Source organism: Anolis carolinensis, chromosome 1 (assembly GCF_035594765.1).
Source record: "Anolis carolinensis isolate JA03-04 chromosome 1, rAnoCar3.1.pri, whole genome shotgun sequence".
Classification (NCBI taxonomy): domain Eukaryota; kingdom Metazoa; phylum Chordata; class Lepidosauria; order Squamata; family Dactyloidae; genus Anolis; species Anolis carolinensis.
In genome coordinates, this window is record NC_085841.1 from 207,934,584 (window position 1) to 207,960,381 (window position 25,798).

The 25,798-nt window shown below is 45.3% G+C and overlaps 1 protein-coding gene across 10 annotated transcripts in view; it reads left to right on the forward strand.

Moving 5' to 3' along the window:
• The window catches only part of chn1 (chimerin 1), a 225,299-nt gene that overhangs the window by 47,823 nt on the left and 151,678 nt on the right, over positions 1 to 25,798 (forward strand). For 3 of the 10 annotated variants that reach the window (XM_062969167.1, XM_062969163.1, XM_062969164.1), the window contains exon 2: positions 19,966 to 20,136. The exons of 4 other annotated variants lie outside the window; for them this stretch is intronic. In XM_062969167.1, coding sequence (XP_062825237.1) covers positions 20,088 to 20,136 — 49 coding nt within the window. In that variant the 5' untranslated portion in view covers positions 19,966 to 20,087. Of the gene's footprint in view, positions 1 to 19,965; positions 20,137 to 25,798 lie in introns of those variants that run through there. 3 more of the 10 variants (XM_062969161.1, XM_062969169.1, XM_062969166.1) reach the window with 3 other exon arrangements.

Consider the following 25,798-nt stretch of genomic DNA (forward strand, 5'->3'; position numbering starts at 1 on the left):
CATGCATAGATGGAACAAGCGTAGAAAGCACTGAAAAGGATCTGTTTATTTGAAGGATTATAATTGCGGAGGTTGAATTGCATAGCTGATACAAAAACATATAGGAGGGAAGAAGGAAGGCTCTGGTTTGGGGTAAGGGAGAGGTAATGTCTCTGCCTCTTGTCATTGTCTTCTCAGAACATCCTATTCCAGCATTGATCCATATGTAAGCCATCCTAGGTTTTGGGGAGCACTTTGTTGACATTTTTTTCTTATACATGAGTACATATGGTAAATAATAGTAGCCTCTGAGTCTGATCTGAACTGGAAGAGTGAGAGGTAAAGAGAAAAGTTCTGTTTTAACTCCTTCTTTCTACCTTAGCTCTGTTCATCATTATCATAATCATTTAATTACTTATTAATCATCCTCCATCCAAGATGCTCTAGGCGATTTAGAAGCTAAATTGTAAAGGATAAAAATACATACATACAAATATTGATAAAATTAACATAGATCAAAAGCTCTAGTAAAAAGCCAGGTCTTAAGTGCTAGGGTAAAAGGCCCTAACTTACGCATGGCTCTCATATAGGGCACAAGGCATATATGCCTTGGCAGGGGCAGAAATAGAAAAAGCTCTGCGTCTGGTCTTTCCAAGTGCACTTCTCTAGGACCCGGTATATAAAGTAAGTCACGTTGGGATGGTCGTTGTGACCTCCGATGATGGGAGGAGGAGAGACGGCCCCTAAGGTATGATGGGCCCTGGCCGTAAAGAGTTTTAAAAGTCAGGACTAGCATTTTATATTAGATCACGGTAATCAGTTGGAAGCCAATGCAAATGCTGCAGCACTGGTGTTATATGGCATTTCATGGGTGTTCTTGTGAGGAGCCTGGCTGCCGCATTCTGAACAATACGGAGCTTCCGGGTCGTGGACATCGGAAGGCCAACATACAGGGCGTTGCAATAGTCCAGCATAGATGTGACCGTGGCATGGATGACTGTTGCCAGAGCCTCATCAGATAGATAGGGTGCCAATGGCCTCGCTTGTCGTAGGTGGAAAAAGGCCTGTTTGCTGGCAGCAGCGACCTGAGCTTCCATTGTCAGCTGCAAATCCAAAACGACACCCAAGGTCTTAACGGTAGGCGAAGGAAATAGGGCAGCACCATCGAAGGTGGGTAGCAAATGGTCAGACCAATTGAGTGGCCATGCCAAAGAATCTCAGTCTTTGCCGGGTTCACCTTCAGTCTACTAGCACATAGCCAGTTCGACAGAGCCTCCAAACATAAGGTGAAATTGTCTGGTATTGACGTTGTTCCAGGCTCCAAGCGCAGAAGGAGTTGGGTGTCGTCTGCATATTGATAGCAGTCTAGGCCGAAACTCCAAGCCAAACTAGCAAGGGGTCTAACGTAGATGTTGAAGCGAATAGGGGAGAGAATTGCACCTTGGGGTACCCCACATAGGAGGGGAGATCTTTCAGAGACTTGATCCATATACTCCACACATTGGCTCCGGTTTCATAGAAATGAGTTGAACCAATTGAGGGCCTGACCGCGAACTCCAGACATAGCAAGACCATTAGATCATAGTCAACGGTGTCAAACGCTGCGGTAAGGTCGAGAAGTACCAGTAGCTCTGATCCGCTGCTATCAGACTGGTGACGAAGTTCATCTGTAATGGCAACCAGGACTGTCTCCGTCCCATGGCCAGGGCAGAAACCTGACTGGAAAGGGTTTCTAGTTTTTGGATGATCCAAAAATTGTTGCAGTTGTCCCAGTACAGCCTGCTCTATCATCTTACCTAAGAATGGAAGGTTAGAGACAGGACGATAATTGGCAAGGGTCATGGGATCCAAGCTAGGCTTCTTTAGCAAGGGACGAACCCTTGCCTCTTTTAGGTTGTCCGGGAAGACCCCCTGTTCAAGAGAGCCATTGATGATATTACTCAACGGATTGAGTAGACCTTCCAGGCAGCTCTTCACCAGCCAAGAGGGGCACAGATCAAGGGAACAGGTGGTTGGTTTTGCAACAGCCAGGATTCTAGCGACATCTTACCTGTCAAGCGGAGTAAATCGGTCAAAGATAGGCCCACTAAGTGGCCACAAAGTCTCAAGCTCACTCAAGGTATCAACTGTAGGGGGCAGTTCCTTTCGAAGCACAGTGATTTTATCAGTGAAAAACTTCTGGAATGCCACTGCTGTAAGAGCCATAGTTGCTGGGTTTTGGACTAAGGGAGCTGGATTGGTCAAAGCACGAACGATTTTGAATAATTGTGCTGGGTGCGATCTAGCAGGGGCTATTAAGGAGGAATTGTAAGATTTTTAGCGTCCTTGATGGCTGATTTGTAGGACCTGCGAAAAGCCTTGAAAGCGGACACCTCGTCAGGTTTCCGTCGCCAGCCGCTTTCGTGCTTGCTTCATCATCCGTAGCTCATTTGTGTACCAAGGAGAGCGATTCCGGCGTGGGCGAAGGAGGCGTCTGGGGGCAATCTTATCCAAGGCAGCCAAGAAACTGACATTCCAGTTGTTGACTAGCTCACTGAGAGTGATGCACACAGTTCCCAGGCCATTAAGGGCATTCAAGAACCTAGCAGGTTCCATGAGTCTCCTAGACCGAGCAAAGATTGGTTTGGCAAGATGGGGAGGAGGAGATGGAATCTCAATCCGGGCCTTCAGGACAGCGTGATCAGACCAGGGAACATCAATTACCGCGGATAGAGATGTTCGTACTCCGATATTAAAAATCAAGTCTAGAGTGTGACCGGCCCGATGAGTAGGGCGAGTCTTGAGTAATGAGAGCCCCAGAGCTTCAAAGGTTGATACTAGGTCCTTAGTCACTGATGAAGATAACAGTGCCTCGACATGTACATTTAATAATAATAATAATAATAATAATAATAATAATAATAATAATAATAAACTTTATTTATATACCGCCCTATCTCCCGGATGGGACTCAGGGTGGTTTACAGTCATAAAAGCAACACAAACATTACATAACAACATAATACACATTATTAAACAAAGTAAAATAATACAATTATAACAATAAATCACACTTACATGACCAGATCAAGGGGACGGGAACCATAAAACCAATATATTAAAATGTATCATTTTAGGCTAGGGAAATCTTGTGCAATATATTCAGGCTCAGAAATCGGCAGTAGTCCAACATAATTATTCAAAAACCTGCCGACACCACCAGGTCTTCAGTTCCTTACGGAAATTGGATAATGTAGGTGATTGCCTGATCTCTTTTGGCAATGCATTCCAGAGCCGGGGGGCCACTGCCGAGAAGGCTCGTTCCCTCATCCCCACCAGCCGCACTTGAGACGGTGGTGGGAGCACGAGAAGAGCCTCCCTGGAAGATCTCAAGGTCCGCACTGGCTCATAGGAGGAGATGCGATCACGGAGATAGGTAGGGCCCGAGCCTTGTAGGGCTTTATAGGTCAAAACCTGCACCTTGAATTGGGCCCGGCAGTTTATCGGCAGCCAGTGGAGCTGCTTTAATAGGGGCATTGTGTGCTCCCTATAGCCGGCTCCTGTTAGAAATCTGGCTGCCGATCTTTGAACCAGTTGGAGTTTCCGGGCCGTCTTCAGGGACAGCCCCACGTAGAGAGCATTGCAGTAATCCAGTCTGGATGTAACTAAGGCATGGACCACCGTGGCCAAATCAGACTTCTCGAGGTATGGTCGCAGCTGGCACACAAGTTTTAAATGTGCAAAGGCCCTCCCGGCCACCGCCGACACCTGGGCATCAAGCGTCAGAGATGAATCCAGGAGGACCCCCAGACTGCGGACCTGTGCCTTCAGGGGGAGTGCAACCCCGTCGAGCACAGGTTGCCACCCAATACCCTGATTGGTCCCACAACTGACCAGGATGGCCTCTGTCTTGTCTGGATTAAGCTTCAACTTGTTAGCCCTCATCCAGTTCGACACAGCTGCCAGGCACTGGTTTAGGGTCTGAGCGGCTTCCTTGGAGTTTGGTGGAAAAGAGTAGTAGAGTTGGGTGTCATCTGCGTAGAGATGGCACCGAACTCCAAAACCCCGGATGACCTCTCCCAGCGGTTTCATGTAGATATTGAAAAGCATGGGGGAGAGAATGGAACCTTGCGGGACCCCACAGGTCGAAGGCCAGGGGTCCGAGCAGGTGTCCCCCAGCTTCACCATCTGGGAATGACCCTCCAGGAAGGAGCGGAGCCACTGCAAAGCAATGCCCCCAAGACCCATTCCCGAGAGCCGCCCCAGAAGGATACCATGGTCGATGGTATCGAAAGCCGCTGAGATGTCCAGGAGAACCAGAACCTTCCCCTATCTAGTTCTCTGCGGAGGTCATCCACCAAGGTGACCAAAGCCGTTTCAGTCCCATGACCAGACCTGAAGCCAGACTGTGACGAATCCAGATAATCGGTCTCAACCAAGAATTCCTGGAGCTGAGAAGCAACCACCCTCTCCAGGACCTTGCCCAAAAATGGGAGGTTGGAGATTGGCCGGTAGTTGTTCAATAGTGATGAATCTAAAGTCGCCTTCTTTAAAATGGGCCTCACAATTGCCTTTTTAAGGCAAGATGGAACATGCCCTTGCTGCAAAGAGGCATTGATGATACCCGTAAACCAATCAGCCAGCCCCCCACCGGCGAGTTTGATAAGCCAAGATGGGCAAGGATCTAGGATGCAAGTGGTCGCCCTCACCGCTCCAAGAACCTTGTCAATGTCATCAGGCTGAACAAGTTGAAACGAATCCAATAAAATCTGACAGACAGGTGCCTCGGTTACATCCCCTGGTTCTGCACTAATGTCAGCGTCCAAGTCGGAGTGAATTCGAGCAACTTTGTCTGCAAAATGATGTGCGAACTCGCCACATCGGGTTGTCAGGTGATCAGAAAGCCCCTCCCCCTCAAAGGGATGGAGGAGCTCCCTGACCACCTGAAACAACTCTCTTGGTCTATTAGTTGCAGACGCAATGTGCGCAGTTGAGAAAGTCTTTCTGGCTGTGTGCATTGCCACGGAGTATGTCTTAAGAGAGGCTTTAGCCCGTGTTTGGTCGGATACACTTCGAGTCCTCCGCCAACGGCTCTCTAGCCCCCGCCTCGTACGCTTCATCACCGCCAGCTCCCCAGTGAACCAGGGGGCTGGTTTGGACCGATGCGACAAGAGGGGACGCTCAGGGGCGATCGTGTCTATTGCCCTAGAGACCTCCGTGTTATAGAGATCTACCGGGACATCAACAGGATCGTCAGCCAGCATGGCAGGAAAATCCCCAAGAGACGTCAGGAATCCATCCGGGTCCATAAGTCTCCTGGGGCGGACCAACTTAATGGGCCCACCACCCCTGCGGAGGTTAGAGGTTACAGTAAGTCTAAAGCTGATCAGGTGATGATCGGTCCATGACAATGGAGGAACAATAAGTCTGGGGAACTTCAAGACCCAGTCCGCCATAAGATCTAATGAATTAAGCAGACTCTCTCCCGGAGACCCAGGTGTGCGGTAAACTACAAGAATGGCTAGGGATTCCCTACTAGCCAAGACCGCACCAACACACTCAATACCGGCTATCTTTGGAGTTGGAATAACTTTGATGGTAAAATAATCATGAGAGAGTATTGCTACCCCTCCATCCCGTCCCACACTCCGTGGCTGTTGAAATATCTGGAAGCCTGGAGATGTCAGTTCATGTGAGGGAATGTTATCACCCTCACGGATCCAGGTCTCTGTAATACAAACCAGGTCCGCTGCTTGATCGAGAATAAAGTCAGAGAGGGTAGCAGTTTTGTTAACAATAGACCTAGCATTGAATACGGTAGTAGCAGGGAGAGGAGGGGCATTGGTAGCATATGGTAAATAATAGCAGCCTCTGAGTCTGATCTTAACTGGAAGAGTGAGAGGTAAAGAGAAAAGTGCTGTTTTAACTCCTTCTTTCTACCTTAGCTCTGTTCAGCTGACATCCTCCCTGCTTTCTCATTTGTGGGGAAATGAAGACAGCAACTGAGTTTTTGCATTTCTTAGTCCTTGAACAGAAAAGCAGCTGGCGTGTGTATATGAGAGAGAGACAGACAGACAGACAGACAGACAGACAGACAGACAGACAGACAGACAGAACCTGAACCAGACAAATGGCAGGAAGAAAAAAGTTAGACACCCCTTTCTGCTGCTAAATTCTATTTCCCAAAGTACATTGCCATTTTAGCTTTAGATAAAATTGGATGGTAATGAACTATGTGAAGGGCATAGCTGTACAATCTCTGTTCCTAAAAGTACTTGGTACTTTTCACAATGAATACCTGTGGGACTAACTCAGGCAGCCCAGGCTTTTCATCCCAGAAGGCTACATGTCAGGTGTGCTGGTGATGCAAGTACCACATGTGGCTTAAACATACATAATCAAATACAGTTTTTACAATTGGGGACATTTTTGGCCCCAAGCACAGCTGAGATCTCTGCATGCCTTCTCAGAAATACAGCCTACTGCTATTCTTTCTGACTCCAGACACAGTGTAATTATAAATTACACTGTATAAAAGGTGTTTAAGGACAGGATATTTAAAATTTAAAGCATTTAATGGGGATAACCCCAGGATTCAGTTCAGCTCACCAGAAAGGAAATTTTGATTAAGAGTTTCCAGAAGGCAAGAGTTGGTTAACCATGGTAGAGAGTACTATGGAAGGTGATACTTTGTTGGAGACTTTGAAACAAGTTGAGGGTTACTTTGGCTAGGGCAAGGGAATTGGATTAGATGCCCCCTTGGATTGGTTTGAAGTCTATGGTTGGCTTTGAGGAAAGTTATCTTTCACGTGGACCCAATTTTAGTATTTTTCTGCTGTTGCAAGAAAATTGGTTTGGAGTGAACCGTCCATAGAAAAGTAGCATCAGAAGGTTTGGCACCACTGTGTCCTAGAGAATAAAATGCCCCAGCTCTTCTGTTTCTTACATATAAAGAGTGATCTGAGAGCATGTAAGCCTAATAAAAGAAGCTATCGTTAGTTAGTTTTTTTCCCCCTTTTTATCCAAATGAAAAAAAAATTCTGTCCCTCTTCCACCTGTCCACTGCTGATGGTTTTATTACATAAGTCTTGTTCAGCTGAGCAAAAACTATACCTGTTTTGTTAAGCTAGGCATATCTATGTAGCAGATGTATCTACAAGATGAGAATTGGGCATTTATGAATGGCATATATGATTAGTCCATGTGAGCATCCAATTTAAAAATGAAACAGGAGAAAGAGGTGGGCATCTTATGTGTGAAGGCAAAGATAGGTACAACAGGAAAGTTCTTTTTGTGATAGCACACTTAGTTGCTTGAACCAACAATTTCCCAAAATGAAGGTAAAATACTTGAAACATATTTAAAAGGAGTTTAATCATGTTCTTAGTATACTCAAGGATTACTCGAAAATCCAGATTTTTTTGCATGCTATCTTTTTAAAACTTTTTAAATAGGACATTGCTTGATTTCATTCATAGGGACACTTCAGTCATTTCTGTCTAGAAAGTAAAAAGGAACAAAACAAGGTTTTGCTACATTTCCAAATATCAAGTGGCTCATTTAAGGGAGTAGGGGTTTTTATTAATTCTAAAATTTATTCTACTTTCTTAGATCAGTCAATTGCTGTTGGGTTTTTTTTGTGAGGGAGGGTAGGTAACATAAAGGTTCCACATATTCTTGGGAGATGAGGAAGGCATATAGTAAACATGGCATTGTAAAGTCCTTTTTTGTAAATTATTTTTTTTCCAGAAACATCTGGTTCTTTCTTTTATGACACATATGTAAATTCCAAACTGTATCCTTTTGTTATGGGTCTCAAGAGAATTAGTTTGCACTCCTGGAATCCCCTGGAATTTAGTTTTCTAAGCATGTATTCCATGCTTAGAATTTCACCTTGATTACCAATTGGTTTGAATTGTGCTTGAATTGTTAGTTCCCTTGGGGGTTGTTTTTTGTGACTGAAATAAAAATATAAAAATAAAGCACTACCTTCTGTTTAGAGTGTCATACTACTTCATCTTTGTAGTTTTCCCATTCCTGACATTGGTTTCATATTCATGACTGTTCTTAACAATTGTTCAACGTCAGACTAATTTTTAATACCGTGTTTCCCCTAAAATAAGACCTCCCAAAAAAATAAGACCTAGCAGGGGTTTGGGGGGAATTGTAAGCCGCCCTGAGTCCCTTCGGGTGAGAAGGGCGGGATATAAATGTTGTAAATAAAATAATAAATAAATAAATAAATAAAATAAATATAAGGCCTCCCCTGAAAGTAAGACCTAGCAACTAAGGCTGCAGCAGAGTTCCATTGGGAAGCATGGCTGCAGAGCTAAAGCAGCACTCATACACACACCAGAGGGAGGGAGGGAGAGAAAGTGCTTGCTTTCTGTTCCTCCCTGCCTTGCCTTGCCTTGCCTTTCCTGTGCCCCAGCTTGAAGAACCTTCCGTGGCTGCTGCTGCGCTGCCGTTTCTTCCTTCGGAGACAAGGCCATGCTGGCCCTGCTCCCTTCGCCCCCAAGGCTTCTGTTTGGCTCCTGGAGCCAGGGCAAGGGAGGGTGGGAGGGAAGGAAGAGGGCTTTCCACTCCTCCTGCAATTTCTGTTTCTTAAAGGTACAGGACGCATAGGGATTCTCCTCTCATCCTTATTCCTATCCTATGCCATGAAACTTATTATTTTATACTATTATTCAATTACCATATTATTATCATCATATTCTGTTACTATTATTATATCCCATTATTATATTATCCTATTAATATATTTTATATCATTATATTATATTTTTCTATTATTATTATATCATTATATTATTATTATATTATTCTATTATATTTTCATATTATTATATTATTATTCTGTTATTATTATATTCCATTTTATATTACCCTATTAATATATTTTATATCATTATATTCTATACTATTATTCTATGATATTATCATATTATTATTTTATTATTATTAGCATATTCTGTTATTATTATTATATTCCATTTTATATTATCCTATTAATATATTTATATCATTCTATTCCATTCTATTATTCTATTATATTATCCTATTATTATTATTATATTATTATGCTATTCTGTTATTATATCCCATTATTATATTATCCTATTAATACCATATTATTATCATATTCTGTTATTATTATATCCTATCGTTATATTATCTCATTAATATATTGTTTTTTCTTCGTGTACTCTGTGAATGCACACTAATGGAGAGGCTGCGCCTGCGCAGGTTCCAACGGAAACTCTTCCCAAGCTGAAGTTTAAATTTTGGCGGTAGCCACGCCCCTCCGTCCCCGGAGGGCATATAAGGCAGCCCTCGGCGGCTGCTCCCCAGTTCCTTTTTTTCCGCCGCAAGGTTCACTTCGGACTCTCATGTCTACGACTCGCTTCAAGCGCTGCACTCAGTGTGCCGCTAAGATTCCTGATTCCGACGGCCACGCCAAGTGCCTCTACTGCCTCGGGGAGGCACATGTCGTCGGTACCTGCCGTTTCTGCCTGGCCCTGACGGCTCAGGCTAGGAAGAATAGAGCCGCGAGGCTTAGAGCAGCGCTCTACGAAAAATCGCTTGCTCCTGAACCCGTTCCGTCGACTTCGGGCACGAAGCCGTCGGTCGACCCGAGATCGATGTCGGCTCCAACGGCTAAAGCTCCCTCGGTCTCGTCCAGGGCGTCCAGAGCCTCCAGATCGGCTAAAGCCGCCAAACCGCCGTGCACACTCACCACGGCCACGATGTCGACACGTTCCGGTCGAGTCGGCCCTTCCTCGACATCGAGCTCGGTGGCCTCCGTTTCCTCGGTCCGATCCCATCTCGGGGCCCCTCCATCGACCTCTGCGATGAAGATCGCCTTTAAAAGGGCTCATGAGGAAGCTCGTCGGACCCAATCCGACTCAGCAATGGTCCCTCCTACACCGGGAAAATCCATGAGGGTTCCATCAAAGCAACCGCTCGCAAAGAAGAGGGCTACCCAGCGTTCCTCCTCCTCTGCCTCCTCCAAGATGGACGTCCCTTCTTCGGCGACTTCGTCTAGAAAGTCCTCTCCAATCCCTCCCGCTCAGCGGCCTCGTCAACCTTCTCCTCAGCAACTTTCTGATGGCGAACTACAGGACTCAACCCACCACTCTACCCAGACAGTGGTCAGGGTGCCATCTCCTCGACCTGCTGTCTCACATCGCCCGTCTCAACAACAGCTTTTTCCCCCGACCTCGACACCGGAGCGGGGTAGACAAACCGCCCGCCTGGCTCGAGCGGCCCAGGCCTCGGCCTCTAAGGAAACTCGGCCACAGATGGCTCCTGCTCTTGAGGCTTTGCCACCACCAGAGACTGTGTTGTCATCTCCCCCTCAGTCCCCTCAAGGGGCTGAGGACGATGAGATTGATATCGATCGCCCTGATTCCGCTCTCTCGGCCTCGGTGGTATCTCTAGGCCTTGATCTCTCTCCTCCTCATGATGCCTATGAGGTGGACCCTCCTTCGCCTACCGACAACATTCAGGCCTTCTCCGAACAAATGGTTAGAATGGCTGATGCCCTAGGTCTAGAAATCAAACAAACCTCTAAGGCAGTGTCTGACCCGGTTTTCAAACGGGTCCAAGCCCAGGCCCCCCCGGCCACGCTGTTGCCGTTTCTGCCTTACCTCCTGGATGTCATCCAATCATCGTGGAAGACTCCTTCCTCAATTCCTCCTACCTCGAAGAGAATTGAATCTTGGTATCGTACAGATGACGACACCTTAGAATGGCTTAAACACCATCCCGACCCAAATTCCATGGTTGTTAAGGCTTCTCAAACTTCCGGTCGTGAATCCACTACCCCTGCAGATAGAGAGGGCAAGAGATTTGACGCGGTCGGTCGAAAGCTCTACTCCGGGGCCCTTCTACTTTGTAGAATGGCGAACTATGGGGCCTGTATGGGGGCCTACCAGCAGATCCTTTGGGAAAAAGCTCAGCCCTTCTTCTCGAAGTTGTCCGACGAAGACCGGTCGGTTATGTCCACCCTCCAGCAAGAGGCCGACTCGTTAGCACATCATCAAATCCAGATGGCTAAGCATACGGGCGACACGGCCGACAAGATGATCGCCCACGCCATTGCCATTCGTCGCCACGCCTGGCTGAGGTCGTCCGGTTTGTCTTCCTCCTCGAGGCAGGTCATCGAGGACCTCCCCTTCGACGCCATGGGCCTCTTTAATTCTGGCACCGACGACAAGCTCAAAACCAACCATGACTTTAAAGTTCTGGCCACTAAATGCGGCGACCAACCCCAAACACACCGCACCAAATGGTTTCCTCAACGCTTTCGACGCTTCCCGCCTCCCTCTTACCGCCATCAATCCTTCAGGCGTCCCTCGGTATCGAACAACCAGAACCGCCAACAGCCTCGTCGGGCTGCTCAACCACAAAGACAGCGCGGCCGTGCCACCCCCACCGCTGGTCAACCTCACCGGCGTTCCTGACGCCATCTCTCTTTCCAAAGACTCTTTCTACGGTACCGATGCAGCTCTCATTCCTCCGCACCCCTCTCCTCCACCAAATCAACCTCATGGTCTCTTTCTAGACCGCCTGGCTCCCTTCTTTCACCGGTGGAAATCTATCACTTCAGATGCCTGGGTTCTCAAAATTGTCCAAGAAGGCTATGCCTTAGAGTTCGAGGAACTCCCGCCCACGGGTCAGGTCCTTCTCTCCAACCCTTCTCAAGAAATTCTCGCAGAGGTCGACGCCCTTCTCGCCAAAGGGGCTATTCGGCCTTCTCCATCGGTACAGGACCCTCAAAGCTTCTTCTCCAGATACTTCACGGTCCCGAAGAGGGGTGGGGGCCTCCGCCCCATTCTGGACTTACATATGCTCAATGCCTTCATACGCCCAACCAAGTTCAGGATGGTGTCCATCGCCTCCATCCTCCCGATGCTTCAGCGCGGAGACTACTTCGTGTCTATAGACCTTCGAGACGCTTATTTCCACGTGGCGATTCGAGAAAACCACAGGCGCTTCCTCTCTTTCAAGGTTCTCGACCAGACCTACCAGTTCACCGTTTTACCCTTTGGCCTTGTTACGGCCCCAAGGGTCTTTACCAAAGTCGTCGCTGTCGTGGCTGCCCACCTCCGGCTCCAGGGGATCACAGTCTTCCCTTATCTAGACGACTGGCTTCTGGTCGAATCCGACCCTGCCCTCCTTCGACGTCACGTCGACTACACCCTCTCTCTTCTAGAATCTCTCGGTCTCCAACTAAACCCTGAAAAATCTCACCTCACTCCGTCGAACAAAATCCGCTTCATCGGTGCCCTGTTCGACTCAATCTCTCGGACTGTCTCTCTCCCGCTCGACAGGTTCCTAGCCCTCCGCCAACAGATCATCTTTTGCGAGACCCACCGGAGGGTTCGGGCTCGATCCATCCAGGTACTGCTCGGTCACATGGCCTCCACAGTCCTCACGACCCCGTTTGCCAGGCTCCATCTCCGGACTCTGCAGAGATGGTTTATAGACGTTTTCAAGCCACTTCGCCACCTCAACTCGAGGTTTCTCTCCGTTCCGCCCCACGTTCGTCGGTCGCTTCTCTGGTGGAAATCCCTCTCCAACGTCTGCAAGGGTCTTCCGTTCCACCCGATCCCTCCCTCGACCACCATAACCACAGACTCATCCAATTTCGGCTGGGGAGCCCACATGAGCGGTCTCACCGTTCAAGGCCTCTGGTCTCCTTCCGAGAAGGCCAATCACATAAACTTTCTGGAACTCCTTGCCATCTTCAAGGCTCTGAAAGCCTTCTCCCGCCTGATCTCCCAAAAATCTGTCCTCATCCAATCAGACAACACAGTAGCAGTCTTCTACATCAACAAACAGGGCGGCACGGGTTCAAGGAAGCTAATGCTTCTCTCCTCTCAGCTGTGGCACTGGTGCATAGCCCGCAACATCCAAGTCGCGGCAATTCACCTTCCCGGGATCCAGAACAACCTAGCAGATGCCCTCAGCAGGATGACGACCTCCTCCCACGAGTGGATGCTCGATCCCGAGACTCTTCTTTCTCTCTTTCACAAATGGGGTTTTCCCACTCTGGACCTCTTCGCTTCTCCCCAAAACGCACAGTTGCCTCGGTACGGGGCGAGACTTCCCCCGTCCTCCTTTCCAGGCTGCCTGGGAGACGCCTTCCTTCTGGACTGATCTGCGGAACCGATCTACCTCTTTCCGCCTTTTCCTCTCATACCAAAGGTCCTACAGAAACTCCGGTCGATACCGACGTCGGCGATCCTGATAGCTCCAGCCTGGCCTCGCCAACCTTGGTTCCCGGCCCTTCTTCATCTCTCCAGAGCGACCTCCTTCACTCTGCCTCTCCTACCACACCTATTGTCCAGAGAGAACGGCCAGATCCTACACCCGGATCTCCCCTCTCTACATCTCACTGCTTGGAGAATTCTCACCTGACCTCCCTCCCGCAGAACCTGCAGGAGGTCCTCCGCGCAGCTCACAAGCCGGCTACAACCAGATCTTACACTTATAAGGTTTCTCGCTTCCGCTCCTTTCTTCGCTCCCGAGGGATTACTGCCTTTCCAACCTCGATACCGATAGTGCTGGACTACCTTATGTCTCTGGCAGACCAAAAACTTTCTCTTGCTTCTATGAAATCTTACTTGGCCGCCCTATCCTGGTGTTTCCAACAACATGGTAAACCGTCGTTGTTCTCTGATCACCTTGTCAAAACCTTCTTGAAGGGATACAATAACATCTGCCCGCCGTCTCAGCCTCCGACTCCGGGGTGGAACCTCGAGCTCGTGCTTTCCCAGCTCACTGCCTCCCCTTTCGAACCTTTGGCTTCGACCGACCTACGTCTCCTTTCTTGGAAAGTTGCCTTCCTGGTGGCCATAACTTCGGCGCGCAGACCCTCAGAGCTGGCGGCCCTTCGGGTTGATGAACCTTACCTCCGTTTTCATCATGACCGTGCCGTTCTCCGTCCGGACATCACCTTCCTTCCCAAGGTGGTCTCAGCTTTTCATCTTAACCAGGACATTGTCCTTCCTGCCTTCTTTCCAGACCCCTCGTCTCCTCTTGAGCGGAGACTGCACCTTCTTGATGTGCGTAGGGCACTCCTTTTCTATCGGGACCGTACTAAAGACATTCGAAAGACCCCAAAACTTTTTGTGGCCCATGCCCCAGATAAACTGGGCAATCCTATTTCTTCACAAAGACTGTCTCATTGGATTGCTCAAGCTATTGAACTGGCCTACGAACTAGCCAAACGACCGCCTCCCCCGTCGGTTCGCCCGCGTTCGACGAGGGGCCTCTCCACGTCGACTGCCTTCCTAAGGGGCATTCCCCTGGACTCTATTTGCAGGGCAGCTATCTGGTCCAACCCCCTTACGTTTGTGTCTCACTACAGGGTAGACCAGAAAACCTTAAAGGATTCAGCCTTTGCTAGAGCAGTTTTGTCATCCTGTTTGTCCTGAAAGGCTTCTTCATGTATTCCTTCTCTAAGGATGTTTTCATGCGACTCCTTTGTCGTTTTTTCCTGTTCAGTACATGTTTGCACTGTTCTCTCTGAAATATTGTGCCTTATTTGCTACTGCCTTCCTCCTTTGAGGAATGATGTGCCTGACTTACACATGTTTTCTTAGATTGTTTATATCATGCCTTACCGGACTGCTCTCGGTATTATGCGTGTGTTCATGCAATACTTCAATAGGTCCTTCGGATCATGTTATTGTTGTTTAATAAACATATGTTTGGACATTATCTCGTTGTCAGGGTTTGCTTAGCCCGCCTCCGAGACCTAAGCTTGCTAGTCTCCATTAGTGTGCATTCACAGAGTACACGAAGAAAAAGGACAGGTTGCTTACCTGTAACCATGTTTCTTCGAGTGTACTCTGTGAATTCACACAAGCCCGCCCTTCCTTCCCCTCTGGCAAACCCTCTTCCTTCCTCGTTGCCTTAGCGGCGTAGGAACTGGGGAGCAGCCGCCGAGGGCTGCCTTATATGCCCTCCGGGGACGGAGGGGCGTGGCTACCGCCAAAATTTAAACTTCAGCTTGGGAAGAGTTTCCGTTGGAACCTGCGCAGGCGCAGCCTCTCCATTAGTGTGAATTCACAGAGTACACTCGAAGAAACATGGTTACAGGTAAGCAACCTGTCCATATCATTATATTATTATTATATTATCATATTACTATTATAGTATATTATATTATTCATCATTCATGCCTACATTGAAACTAGAATAGAGAGAAATCAGTGTGGAAACCTTGTGAAACCTAAACTGCAAGAGGTACCATAGATTGTTGCACATGTAAATAATGGTAGTAACAAGAAATTCTTGATAGGATTCATAGTTTGTCTGGTTATGCTGGTTTGTGATGACAACTACTTTACAGTATATAATAAATATTCATTATGTTGTTCAACAATAAATGTGAGCTCTTCTTCATGGAAAAATAAGACATCCCCTGAAAATAAGACCTAGTGCATCTTTGGGAGCAAAAATTAATATAAGACCCTGTCTTATTTTTGGGGAAACAGGGTACAGTAGAGTCTCACTTATCCAAGCTAAACGGGCCGGCAGAAGCTTAGATAAACGAATATCTTGGATAATAAGGAGAGATTAAGGAAAAGCCTATTAAACATCAAATTAGGTTATGATTTTTCAAATTAAGCACCAAAACATCATGTTATACAACAAATTTGACAGAAAAAGTAGTTCAATATGCAGTAATGTTATGTTGTAATTACTGTATTTACGAATTTAGCACCAAAATATCATGATATATTGAAAACATTGACTACAAAAATGGCTTGGATAAACCAGAAGCTTGGATAAGCAAGGCTTGGTTAAGTGAGACTCTACTGTACCTTTGGAACCTGTTGTTGAAGAAGTATGTCAATATTACATAGATAAAGTACCTAGATATGAGTACAATTACATAGAAGTATCATTTTTACATGATCTTTTTATACTGTATGACTTTGTATGATGCTGTTACTTTTGTTAATACCACAAGTTTGATTTTCACCAAATATGTTCATACTTGAGATGTAGGCTAAAAGTAATCAAAGTACACTGGGATAACCTTTATGGAAAGATATATTAATTATGCATTTATGTGCATGGGGTACCAACTCTGAAAAATCAGTAAGATTTTGTTGTTGTGTGCCTTCAAATGATTTTTGACATACAGCAACTCTAAGGTGAATCTATCATGGTGTTTTACTGATAAAATTTTGAGAGGGGGGGGATTGTTTCCCTTCCTCTGTGGCTGAGAGAATGTGACTTGCCCAGGCCATCCAGTAGGTTTCCATATCCTGATCTTGAGTCATAGTCCAATGCTCAATCCATTTTCACCAGGCTGGCTGTGTAAGTGGGAATAGAACTTAAACTTGAAAAGGGTTGCAGCCTAAATCAAATATTATGCAAACTATTATTTTTTTAAATGAGATTCTCTAAGATTGTAAATGCTTATAGAGTGGAAAGAGTTTATATTCTGCATGTATTGTGCTCTGCAGATATATGGCAGTGTGTGTCTTCCAACAGAACATTTCTTTAGAATAGTATTTTATTTTTAATTATTCCTCTTGTAGTACTACAGATTATTGTATATGCCTTTAGGAACCAGAATTATGGCTTCCTTGGGACTACACTATTTAATTTCTTTGCTGCCATGTGTTAAAACCCATTGTAATCACTGCATGAATATTTCTAGTGGTTAATGTATTCAAAAATTCTAAGTGAAAGGAGATTAGTTCTTATATTAATGAAACATTAAAGCAGCTCCTGAAAATCAAGAGAAAGCAAAATAATTCTGATAAGAGCCAAAGGTTTATGTTCATGATCATTAAACACTTACTTGTTTTAAAAATTACACAAAGCACATCTCTAAAAGTTTCAAGAAATCAATGTCATTTTGGGAAATTAATTTTTCCTTTTATTTTGCATATTTTGAAAATACAGAAGGAAGGATAAGGGGCTTCCAGGGTTGTTTTGTATTTCACATTCTGAGAACTTTAAAAAAATCCATAAATTATACTGTTTTACTAACTAAAACATAAGCAACCTGGACACTTCAAAATTTGATGTGTTGAACCTGTGATATTGGATTCCAACTCAAATCAGCTCCAGCCAGCATGGTGAATAGACACTACTGTGGCAATGCTTTCATCTTCATATCTTGATTTTTTTCATCTTTGTATATGGATTTGCTTCTCTTTTAACAGCTATAAAACGTCTTCACCTATCTTTTGCTGTCAGACATTCTAAAGAGAACAGACCTTAAGTAAAACTGTCATCAGAAACAGGGTTGTTGTATGTATTCCGGGCTGTATGGCCATGTTCTAGAAGTATTCTCTCATGACGTTTTGCCCACATCTATGGCAGGCATCCTCAGAGGTTGTGAGGCATGGAGAAACTAGGCAAGGAAGGTTAATATATATCTGTGGAGAGTCCAGGGTGTGAGAAGAGAAGCCATTGAAATCCACAAGCATGTGGACAACTTCAACAGAAAGGAGGAAACCATGAAAATGAAGAAAATCTGGTTACCAGTATTAAATAACTCAAAAATCAGAACAATAGATGGGAAGCAACACTATGAGGGCAGAGGAACTCCGGGGACGGCTAATGACTCTGAACAAAGGATGCCCCCCAGGCAAGAGACGAACCTTTCCAATGCTCATTAAGGTGATTAACTGCAACATTCACGCTGGCTTCCAACTGACAAAGAACTCTTCTCACACCCTTGACTCTCCACCTTCCTTGCCTAGTTTCCATGTGGACTGGAAGTCATTTTGTATAGTTAGAGGAGCAAGACCAAGGGAGAAAGGGATAATCTAAGCCAGTAGTGGACCACCCACACTCTAGCCTCCATTTTTGTGAAGCCTGTCTCTAATCTCAGTGTGGCATTGGAGACACATTTTGGTACTTGCAGGGCTGATCTTAGAAATTTTGATTGCACAAGCTCTAGTGGGGAAAGATTGGAGAAGGGGCCTAGTTGGGCTCCATATAGGAGTTGTGCTACTTATTTGACTTCAAATTGTTTGAGTGTTGCAGGTGTGGTGTCCACATCTTGACTAGGTATTTTAGAATGGCAGTTCAGCTTCTTTGTACAGTTGTAATCACATGGTCCCCATGGGCTTTTCTGCTACTGGTAGAATGGTGGACTAGTTCCAGGTATTTGAAAAATGGGATCTGCTCAGTTTTATGTCAATCTATGCTCCAGGAATGACTCCTGGGTCTTTTGGAAAATACCATAATTTTGGTTGTCTGGTAGTTAAGTTGTAGCTGATCTGTGTTGTTCCAGAAGGTCCCTCAACCCTCCAGAAGAGACGGGCAAAATGAAAGACTTTCTGCCAAGTGATTCTATCCCATTGGATAGACATCACTGGTATTGTGTTAGAGCTCTCTTTTAAGGCCAGTAGGTGTTCTTGACATTAGTACTGTATCATCTGCATAGATTAAAATGGTGATATGTCTTACTGAAAGCTTTGGGGGGTGAAAGCCTGTGTTGTGAAGATGATCCACCATGGAGTTGATGTAGAAGTTAAATAATAGCGAGGCCAGGAGACAGCCTTATTGCCCCGTCTTCCCTTTCTGAGGTTGATGGCTGGTTCTGTCTCTTTGTTACATCCTTACAATGCTCCCCCCCCCCAGGCCTTTCAACTCTCCATATCCACGGCTTCCATATTAACAAATTCAGCTACCCACAGCTTGAACATACTCAAAATACAATCCAAAAGGCAAACCTTGTTTTTTAATTTTTATATAAGTGACATCATTTTACTACAGCACTGTATGTAGTGGAACATCCACAGATTTTTTGTATCCATAGGCGTGGGGGTGTCTGGAACCAAGCCCTAGCAGATACCAAGGACCATGATATATTGTATTCTGCACCAGGGTATTAATAGTGAAATTTGTTTCTTCCCCACTGTAGGACTAAGCAAGCTTATAAAATCTGAAAACTAACTGTCCCTGTTCTGTGATCTCACAGGTGCTGCTATGCATAAGAGTATAACATTGATATCTCAGGGTTAAAAAAGAGGTGACATTTTTATCATCTTCAAGTAGCATACCCTTGATGGCTAAGAATAATACTGTAAAGATCTTCTGCTTATCTGTCACTGACGAAGCATGTTTATCAGATAATATTTGGTGTATTGTTCTGGAATGTGGGTGGCCTCAGTTGTGCAAACAAGATTAAGGGAGGAAGGGTCGTAAGTGGTACTTGATAATAAAACATATGTGAACACCTGCATGGCATAAATATTCTTTCCAGCAATCTGAATGGTAAATATTTGTTTATAAACAAAATATTCTTCATTGAGATGTAATCAGGATGTTTGAGCATTGGCAAAAAATAGCCTTGCTCTTCTGCTCTGTCATCTTTGTTTCTTTTAATTAGGATGTGTAGCTCATAGTAGTGCCAGTTTAACCGGAACACTGCAGCTGAAGGCAAAAGAACCCCCACAAAATGGAGGCTGGGGGTAGGCCCGTAGCCAGAGGGGGGGATTTAAAGGTTCAACCCCCCCCCAAAGGTGTCAGGTTAAAAAAAAACTGGTTTACTCATGAATTTTAAATGGTTAACCAATTCATGCGTAAACCAGGAGGATTTTTTAACATTTGAGGGGGGGGGGTGAACCCGTAACCCCCCCCCCCCCGGCTACAGGCCTGGCTGAGTGGGGAGCACAACTAAATACTATTTTTTTAATGGATAAAATATTTATTTATTATTTATTTATTATTTACTCTATTTATACCCCACCTTTCTCTATCCTGCAGGGGACTCAAGACAGCAAACATAGAAGCAATTATTCAATTCCTTAAAACATATACAATTTAAAAAATATAGAATTAAATTAGATTAAAATCAGATATATTAAACATTTAAAAACATTACATTAAATAAAAAAATCGTGCTATCCATAGTTGTAGTCCAAATCTTTCTATAATTGTTCCATATATTCCAAAACTGTCATTGCACTGCCCTATTCACTAAAAGCCTCATCCCACATTTTTACCTTTCTTCTAAAGGCTAGGAGGGAGGAGACTGATCTGATGTCACTGAGGAGAGAGTTCCATAGCTGAGGGGCCACCACTGAGAAGGCCCTGTCTCTCGTTCCATCAGTTACACCTGCAAAGAAGAGCCTCCTTGGATGATCTTAATGTCCAAGGTGATTCATAGGGAGAGATATGTTCGAACAGGTAAGCTGGGCTGGAACTTCGTAGGGTTTTATAGTCTAAAGCCAGCACTTTGATTTATGCTCGGTAGCAGACTGGCAGCTAATGTAGCAGGGTTGTATTCTCCCTGTACACCACTCCGGTGAGCAATCTGGCTGTCGCCCATTGGACTATTTGGAGCTTCTGAACAGTCTTCAAAGGCAACCCCACGTAGAGTGTGTTTCAGTAATCTATTTGGGATGTAACTAGAATGTAGACAATCGTGGCCAAGTCTGACTTCCCAAGGTACGGACGCACAAGTTTTAATTGTGCAAAAGCTCCCCTGGCCACCGCTGAAACCTGGGGTTCTAGGCTCAATGATGAGTCCAGGATCACTCCCAAGCTGCGAACCTGCATCTTCAGGGGGAGTGTAACTCCATCCAACACAGGCTGTAACCCTATACCCTGTTTGGCCTTTTGACTAACCAGGAGGACCTCTGTCTTGTCTGGATTCAATTTCAATTTGTTCGCCTCATCTAGTCCATCACAGGTGCCAAGCACCGGTTCAGGACATGAACAACCTCCTTAGTAGCAGGTGGAAAGGAGTGATAGAGTTGGACGTCATCTGCATACAGATGACATCGAACTCCAAAACTCCATATGATCTCTCCCAACAGCTTCATGTAGATGTTAAACAACATGGGGGACAGTATGGAGCCCTGCGGGACTCCACAAGACAATGGCTGAGCAGGTGTTCCCCATCAACACCTTCTAGGAGCGACCCTCAGGAAGGACCTGAGCCACTGTAAAACAGTACCTCTGAGACCCATTCCCTTAAGACATCCCAGGCTGTGGCGCAGGCTGGAGAGCAAGCCAGCTGCAACCATCTGCAATGAATCACTCTGACCAGGAGGTCATGAGTTTGAGGCCCGCTCGGAGCCTATGTTTGTCTTGTCTTTGTTCTATGTTAAAAGGCATTGAATGTTTGCCTATATGTGTAATGTGATCTGCCCTGAGTCCCCTTCGGGGTGAGAAGGGTGGAATATAAATGCTGTAAATAAATAAATAAATAGAAGGATACTGTGGTCAATGGTATCGAAAGCGGATGAGAGGTCCAGCAGAACCAACAGGGACACACTCTCCCATCCAGTTCCCGGTGTAGATCATCCACTAAGGTGACCAAGGCTGTTTCAGTTCCATGTCCTGACTTAAAGCCAGACTGCATCTGATCTAGATAATCAGTGTCTACCAAGAAACCCTGGAGTTGCAAGGTGAATTAGAACCAGACAGTGAGGTTGAATGGGCCTTAAGAAGCATTGCAAATAACAAGGCAGCAGGAGATGACAGGATCCCAGCTGAACTGTTTGAAAGCTTGAAAGATGATATTGAAAAGGTGATGCATGCCATATGCCAGCAAATATGGAAGACACAAGAAGGACCATCAGATTGGAAAAATCACTTTATATTCCCATACCAAAAAAGGGAAATGCTAAAGAGTGCTCAAACTTCCATACAGTGGCACTTATTTCCCATGCCAGTAAGGTAATGCTCAAGATCCTGCAAGGCAGACTCCAGCAATACATGGAGCGAAAGTTGCCAGATGTACAAAATGGGTTTAGAAAAGACAGAGGAACGAGAGTCCAAATTGCCAATATCCGCTGGATAATGCAGGAAGTCAGGGAGTTTCAGAAAAACATCTATTTCTGCTTTATTGACTATTCCAAAACCTTCGACTGCGTGGATCATAATAAACTGTGGCATGTTCTTGGTAGTATGGGGATACCAAGTCACCCTGTCTGTTTCTTGAGAAATCTGTATAAATACCAAATAGCCACAGTAAGAACAGACCACGGAACAACAGACTGGTTCAAGATTGGGAAAGGTGTACGGCAGGGCTGTGTACTTTCACCCTCCCTATTCAACTTGTATGCAGAACACATCATAGGACGTGTGGAGCTTGACGAATCCAAGGCTGGAGTTAAAATTGCTGGAAGAAACATTAACTACCTTAGATATGCAGATGATACCACTCTGATGGCTGAAAGCGAGGAGCTGAGGAGCCTTATCACCAAGGTGAAAGAAGAAAGTGCAAAAGCTGGGCTGCAGTTAAACATCAAGAAAACCAAGATTATGGCAACCAGACTGACTGATAACTGGCAAATAGAGGGAGAAAGCGTGGAGGCACTGACAGATTTTATATTTCTAGGCACAAAGATTACTGCAGATGCAGACTGTAGCCAAGAAATCAGAAGACGTTTACTTCTTGGGAGGAGAGCAATGACCAACCTCGATAAAATAGTGAATTGGTGCTGGAGGAAAATCCTGAGAGTGCCTTGGATCGCAAGAAGATCCAACCAGTCCATACTCCAGGAAATAATGCCTGACTGCTCACTGGAGGGAAGGATATTAGAGGCAAAGATTTGCCGAGATAGACATAAGTACTTTGCCAAGATAGAGGTAAGTTCTTTGGTCACTTCATGAGAAGACAGGAAAGCTTAGCGAAGAGAATGATGATGGGGAAAAGGGAAGGAAAAAGGAAGAGGGGCTGACCAAGGGCAAGATGGATGGATGGCATCCTTGAAGTGACTTACTTGACTTTGACGTAGCTGGGGTGGCCACAGCTGACAGGGAGCTCTGGTGTGGGCTGGTTCATGAGGTCACAAAGAGTGGGAAGCAACTGAGCGAATAAACAACAAACAACATAATGTGCAAAAGAAAAGGGCGGTTGACAAATTAATAGCATGTGCTCAGATTGTTTTAATGAGGGGTTGGAAAGATAAAACAAAATGGACTCTGACAAATTGATATAGTTAATATGTTAAATATGAAAATAACAAATTGTAAATTTAACAATATAGATAAAATAGAAGATGTTATAATAATCCAGTTATGTGGGATCCAGTTAAGAATTACTTAGAGAATGTATTGAGATGTGGAGTGGAAAATTGAGATTAAGACTGATATTTAAAATATAATTTCTGTAGTCTATTGTACAAAGAGTATGACCAAGTGAAAGGGCAGAGGGTGGGAGTGGAGTAAAACAATAAAATAAATATAATAATATATTTTTAAAGGAAGAACGACCACACTCTAACACCGTCATCTTTGTTACATGAGTCAGATTCCTCATTCTACCTAACAGTAGTGCCAGCCCAGCTGCAAGTAGATATTTAGTTGGTGGCAGTTGTTTTAATATTTCGCTGGGGGGGGGGGGGGGGGCAGAATAAAATGTGATGTATGTACACAAATGTACTTGGGAGATAGACGTAAGTACAAGGTTATTTAATTACTCTAACAAACAAACACACACACACACACACAACCCTTGAGTTAAAATGAAATAAACAATAGCCAAGAGGTGATGATTAATAGTTTACAAATCTAACTAGAATTCCATAGTTGCAAAAGTAAGTGTAGCTATTTCTCTGTGACCAGGCAGGTGACTTTGCTGTGACCTTGAGGATGAGTCCCTAGGCTCAGCTATGGCTGCTGGCCTCTGGAAATGATGCCACTTAGGAGTATAGCAGAGCTAGTTCAGGCAGGTGAACAAAATCCTTTCAACAGATGAACAGAAGAAGATCTTCAAACCATGTTAACAGATCCTTGATTCAACTTAGAGTTGAAGAAGAAAATATTTTCAAACTTATTTTCTTCAGTTCCCATCAGTATGTTAGATTTTCTTTTTCAATAGTGTTTGTCTTGCAAAAATGAATTACTCTCGCAGTTTCCACTTTTGTAAGCTATCTTGAATCCAATTTTGAGGAAAAGGCAAATGTACTGTGGATGAGGGTGATGTTTTCAAGCTCTGGTTTCAGATACATTGAACAAGAAATGGTTACAGGACACAAACTGGTTTATCCCTTCTACAGAATGATTGGAACCAGAAGGATTTTTTTTCCTTTGGATTTTGCAGATTCTGGAACACCTAAATACATCATGAGATATTTTCAAGAAGGTTGCTTTGTAAACTGTTTTTATTATTTTTGTGCATGAAACAAAAGACCTCATCACATCAGGGTTTTGTAGTTGTCCTAGGATGCTTGCAGCACACTGGGAGGACAGAACTTGCTGGATGCCATCAGACAATGCACAGCTACTTCCAACAGAGGCCCGTCCTTCCAGCATACTGCAAGCATCCTAGGATGCTGAAACAAAAACACGAGGGGCTTCCCATGTTCTCGTAGAGAAGAACAGAGCTTTTATTTATTTCATGTCAAAAGCATTGCATAACAAATACATTTTAAAATGATGGAAAAAAAAGGAAATCACAAGCAACTAAATAGTTTTAGACCAAAAACGAGCAACAGCAACCACATTGTCCGTAGCTTTAAACAGCTTCTCCTCCGTGCATGAGGCAGGACATTGTGGGCAAGCATACATATGTGGAGTTGTTTGTTCTGCTCCACAGTCACACAAGGTGGAGGGTTCCTCCAGGTAGTGCCACCTCACCAAGTTGTCTTTAGATCTGCCTACTCCACTTCTGAGTCTGTTTAAGGACTTCCAAGTTGCCCACTCTTGGTTTGCCCCTGGAGGAAGACCCTCATGGGGGGCCATCCAGTTAGAATTGCCAGGTTTAGCTGCCCAGAGGGACACCCTTGCTGTTGCTGGAGGAACATCAAGAGGAGTGGTGGTTCTCATGAAGCCCTTCCTTGATTTGAGTCTGGTGGGAGGAGGCTGATAGTCATGCAGTGGGTGGCTTTTGCAGTGTTCGACCTTATTTCTCTCACCATTAGCAGCAACTTCCCGTTGCACGTCAGGAGGGGCAATGCCAGCTAACTTGTAGAGTTTATCAACAGGTGTAGGTTTAAGGCATCCTGTGATTATTCTGCATGTTTCGTTTAGTGCTATGTCCACTTGCTTCGCATGGGCAGACTTTTGCCAGACAGGACAGGCGTACTCAGCAGTTGAGAAAGACAAGGCCAGGGCTGATGTTCTTATTACTTGTGGGTCTGCTTAGGCGATCCCTCGTCGTTCGAGGACGATGGTCTTCCAACCTTGGTATCTTGGGCGTGTGTTCTTAGGTGACTGAAGAGACCGATTCTTGACCCGCATATTCTCCCGCAGTGAGGACATCGGTTTCCAGGTGGAAGGCGGGTCCCGGTCGGGGTTAGCTTGACGCTCCTTCCTCTTGGCACGTTTCTCCCTTAAGCCCTCCGCTCGTGCCTCTTCAAACTCCGCGGCACTGCTGGTCACAGCTGACCTCCAATTAGAGCGCTCAAGGGCCAGGGCTTCCCAGTTCTCAGTGTCTATGCCACAGTTTTTAAGGTTGGCTTTGAGCCCATCTTTAAATCTCTTTTCCTGCCCTCCAGCATTCCGTTTCCCATTCTTGAGTTCAGAGTAGAGGAGCTGCTTTGGGAGACGGTGATCGGGCATTCGGACAACGTGGCCAGTCCAACGGAGTTGATGGCGTAAGAGCATCGCTTCAATGCTGGTGGTCTTTGCTTCCTCAAGCACGCTGACATTTGTCCGCCTGTCTTCCCAAGAGATTTGCAGGATTTTCCTGAGACAACGCTGATGGAAACGCTCCAGGAGTTTGGTGTGACGTCTGTACACAGTCCACGTTTCGCAGGCATAGAGCAGGGTTGGGAGGACAATGGCTTTATAAACAAGCACCTTGGTCTCTCTACGGATGTCCCGGTCATCAAACACTCTCTGCTTCATACGGAAAAATGCTGCACTCGCAGAGCTCAGGCGGTGTTGTATTTCA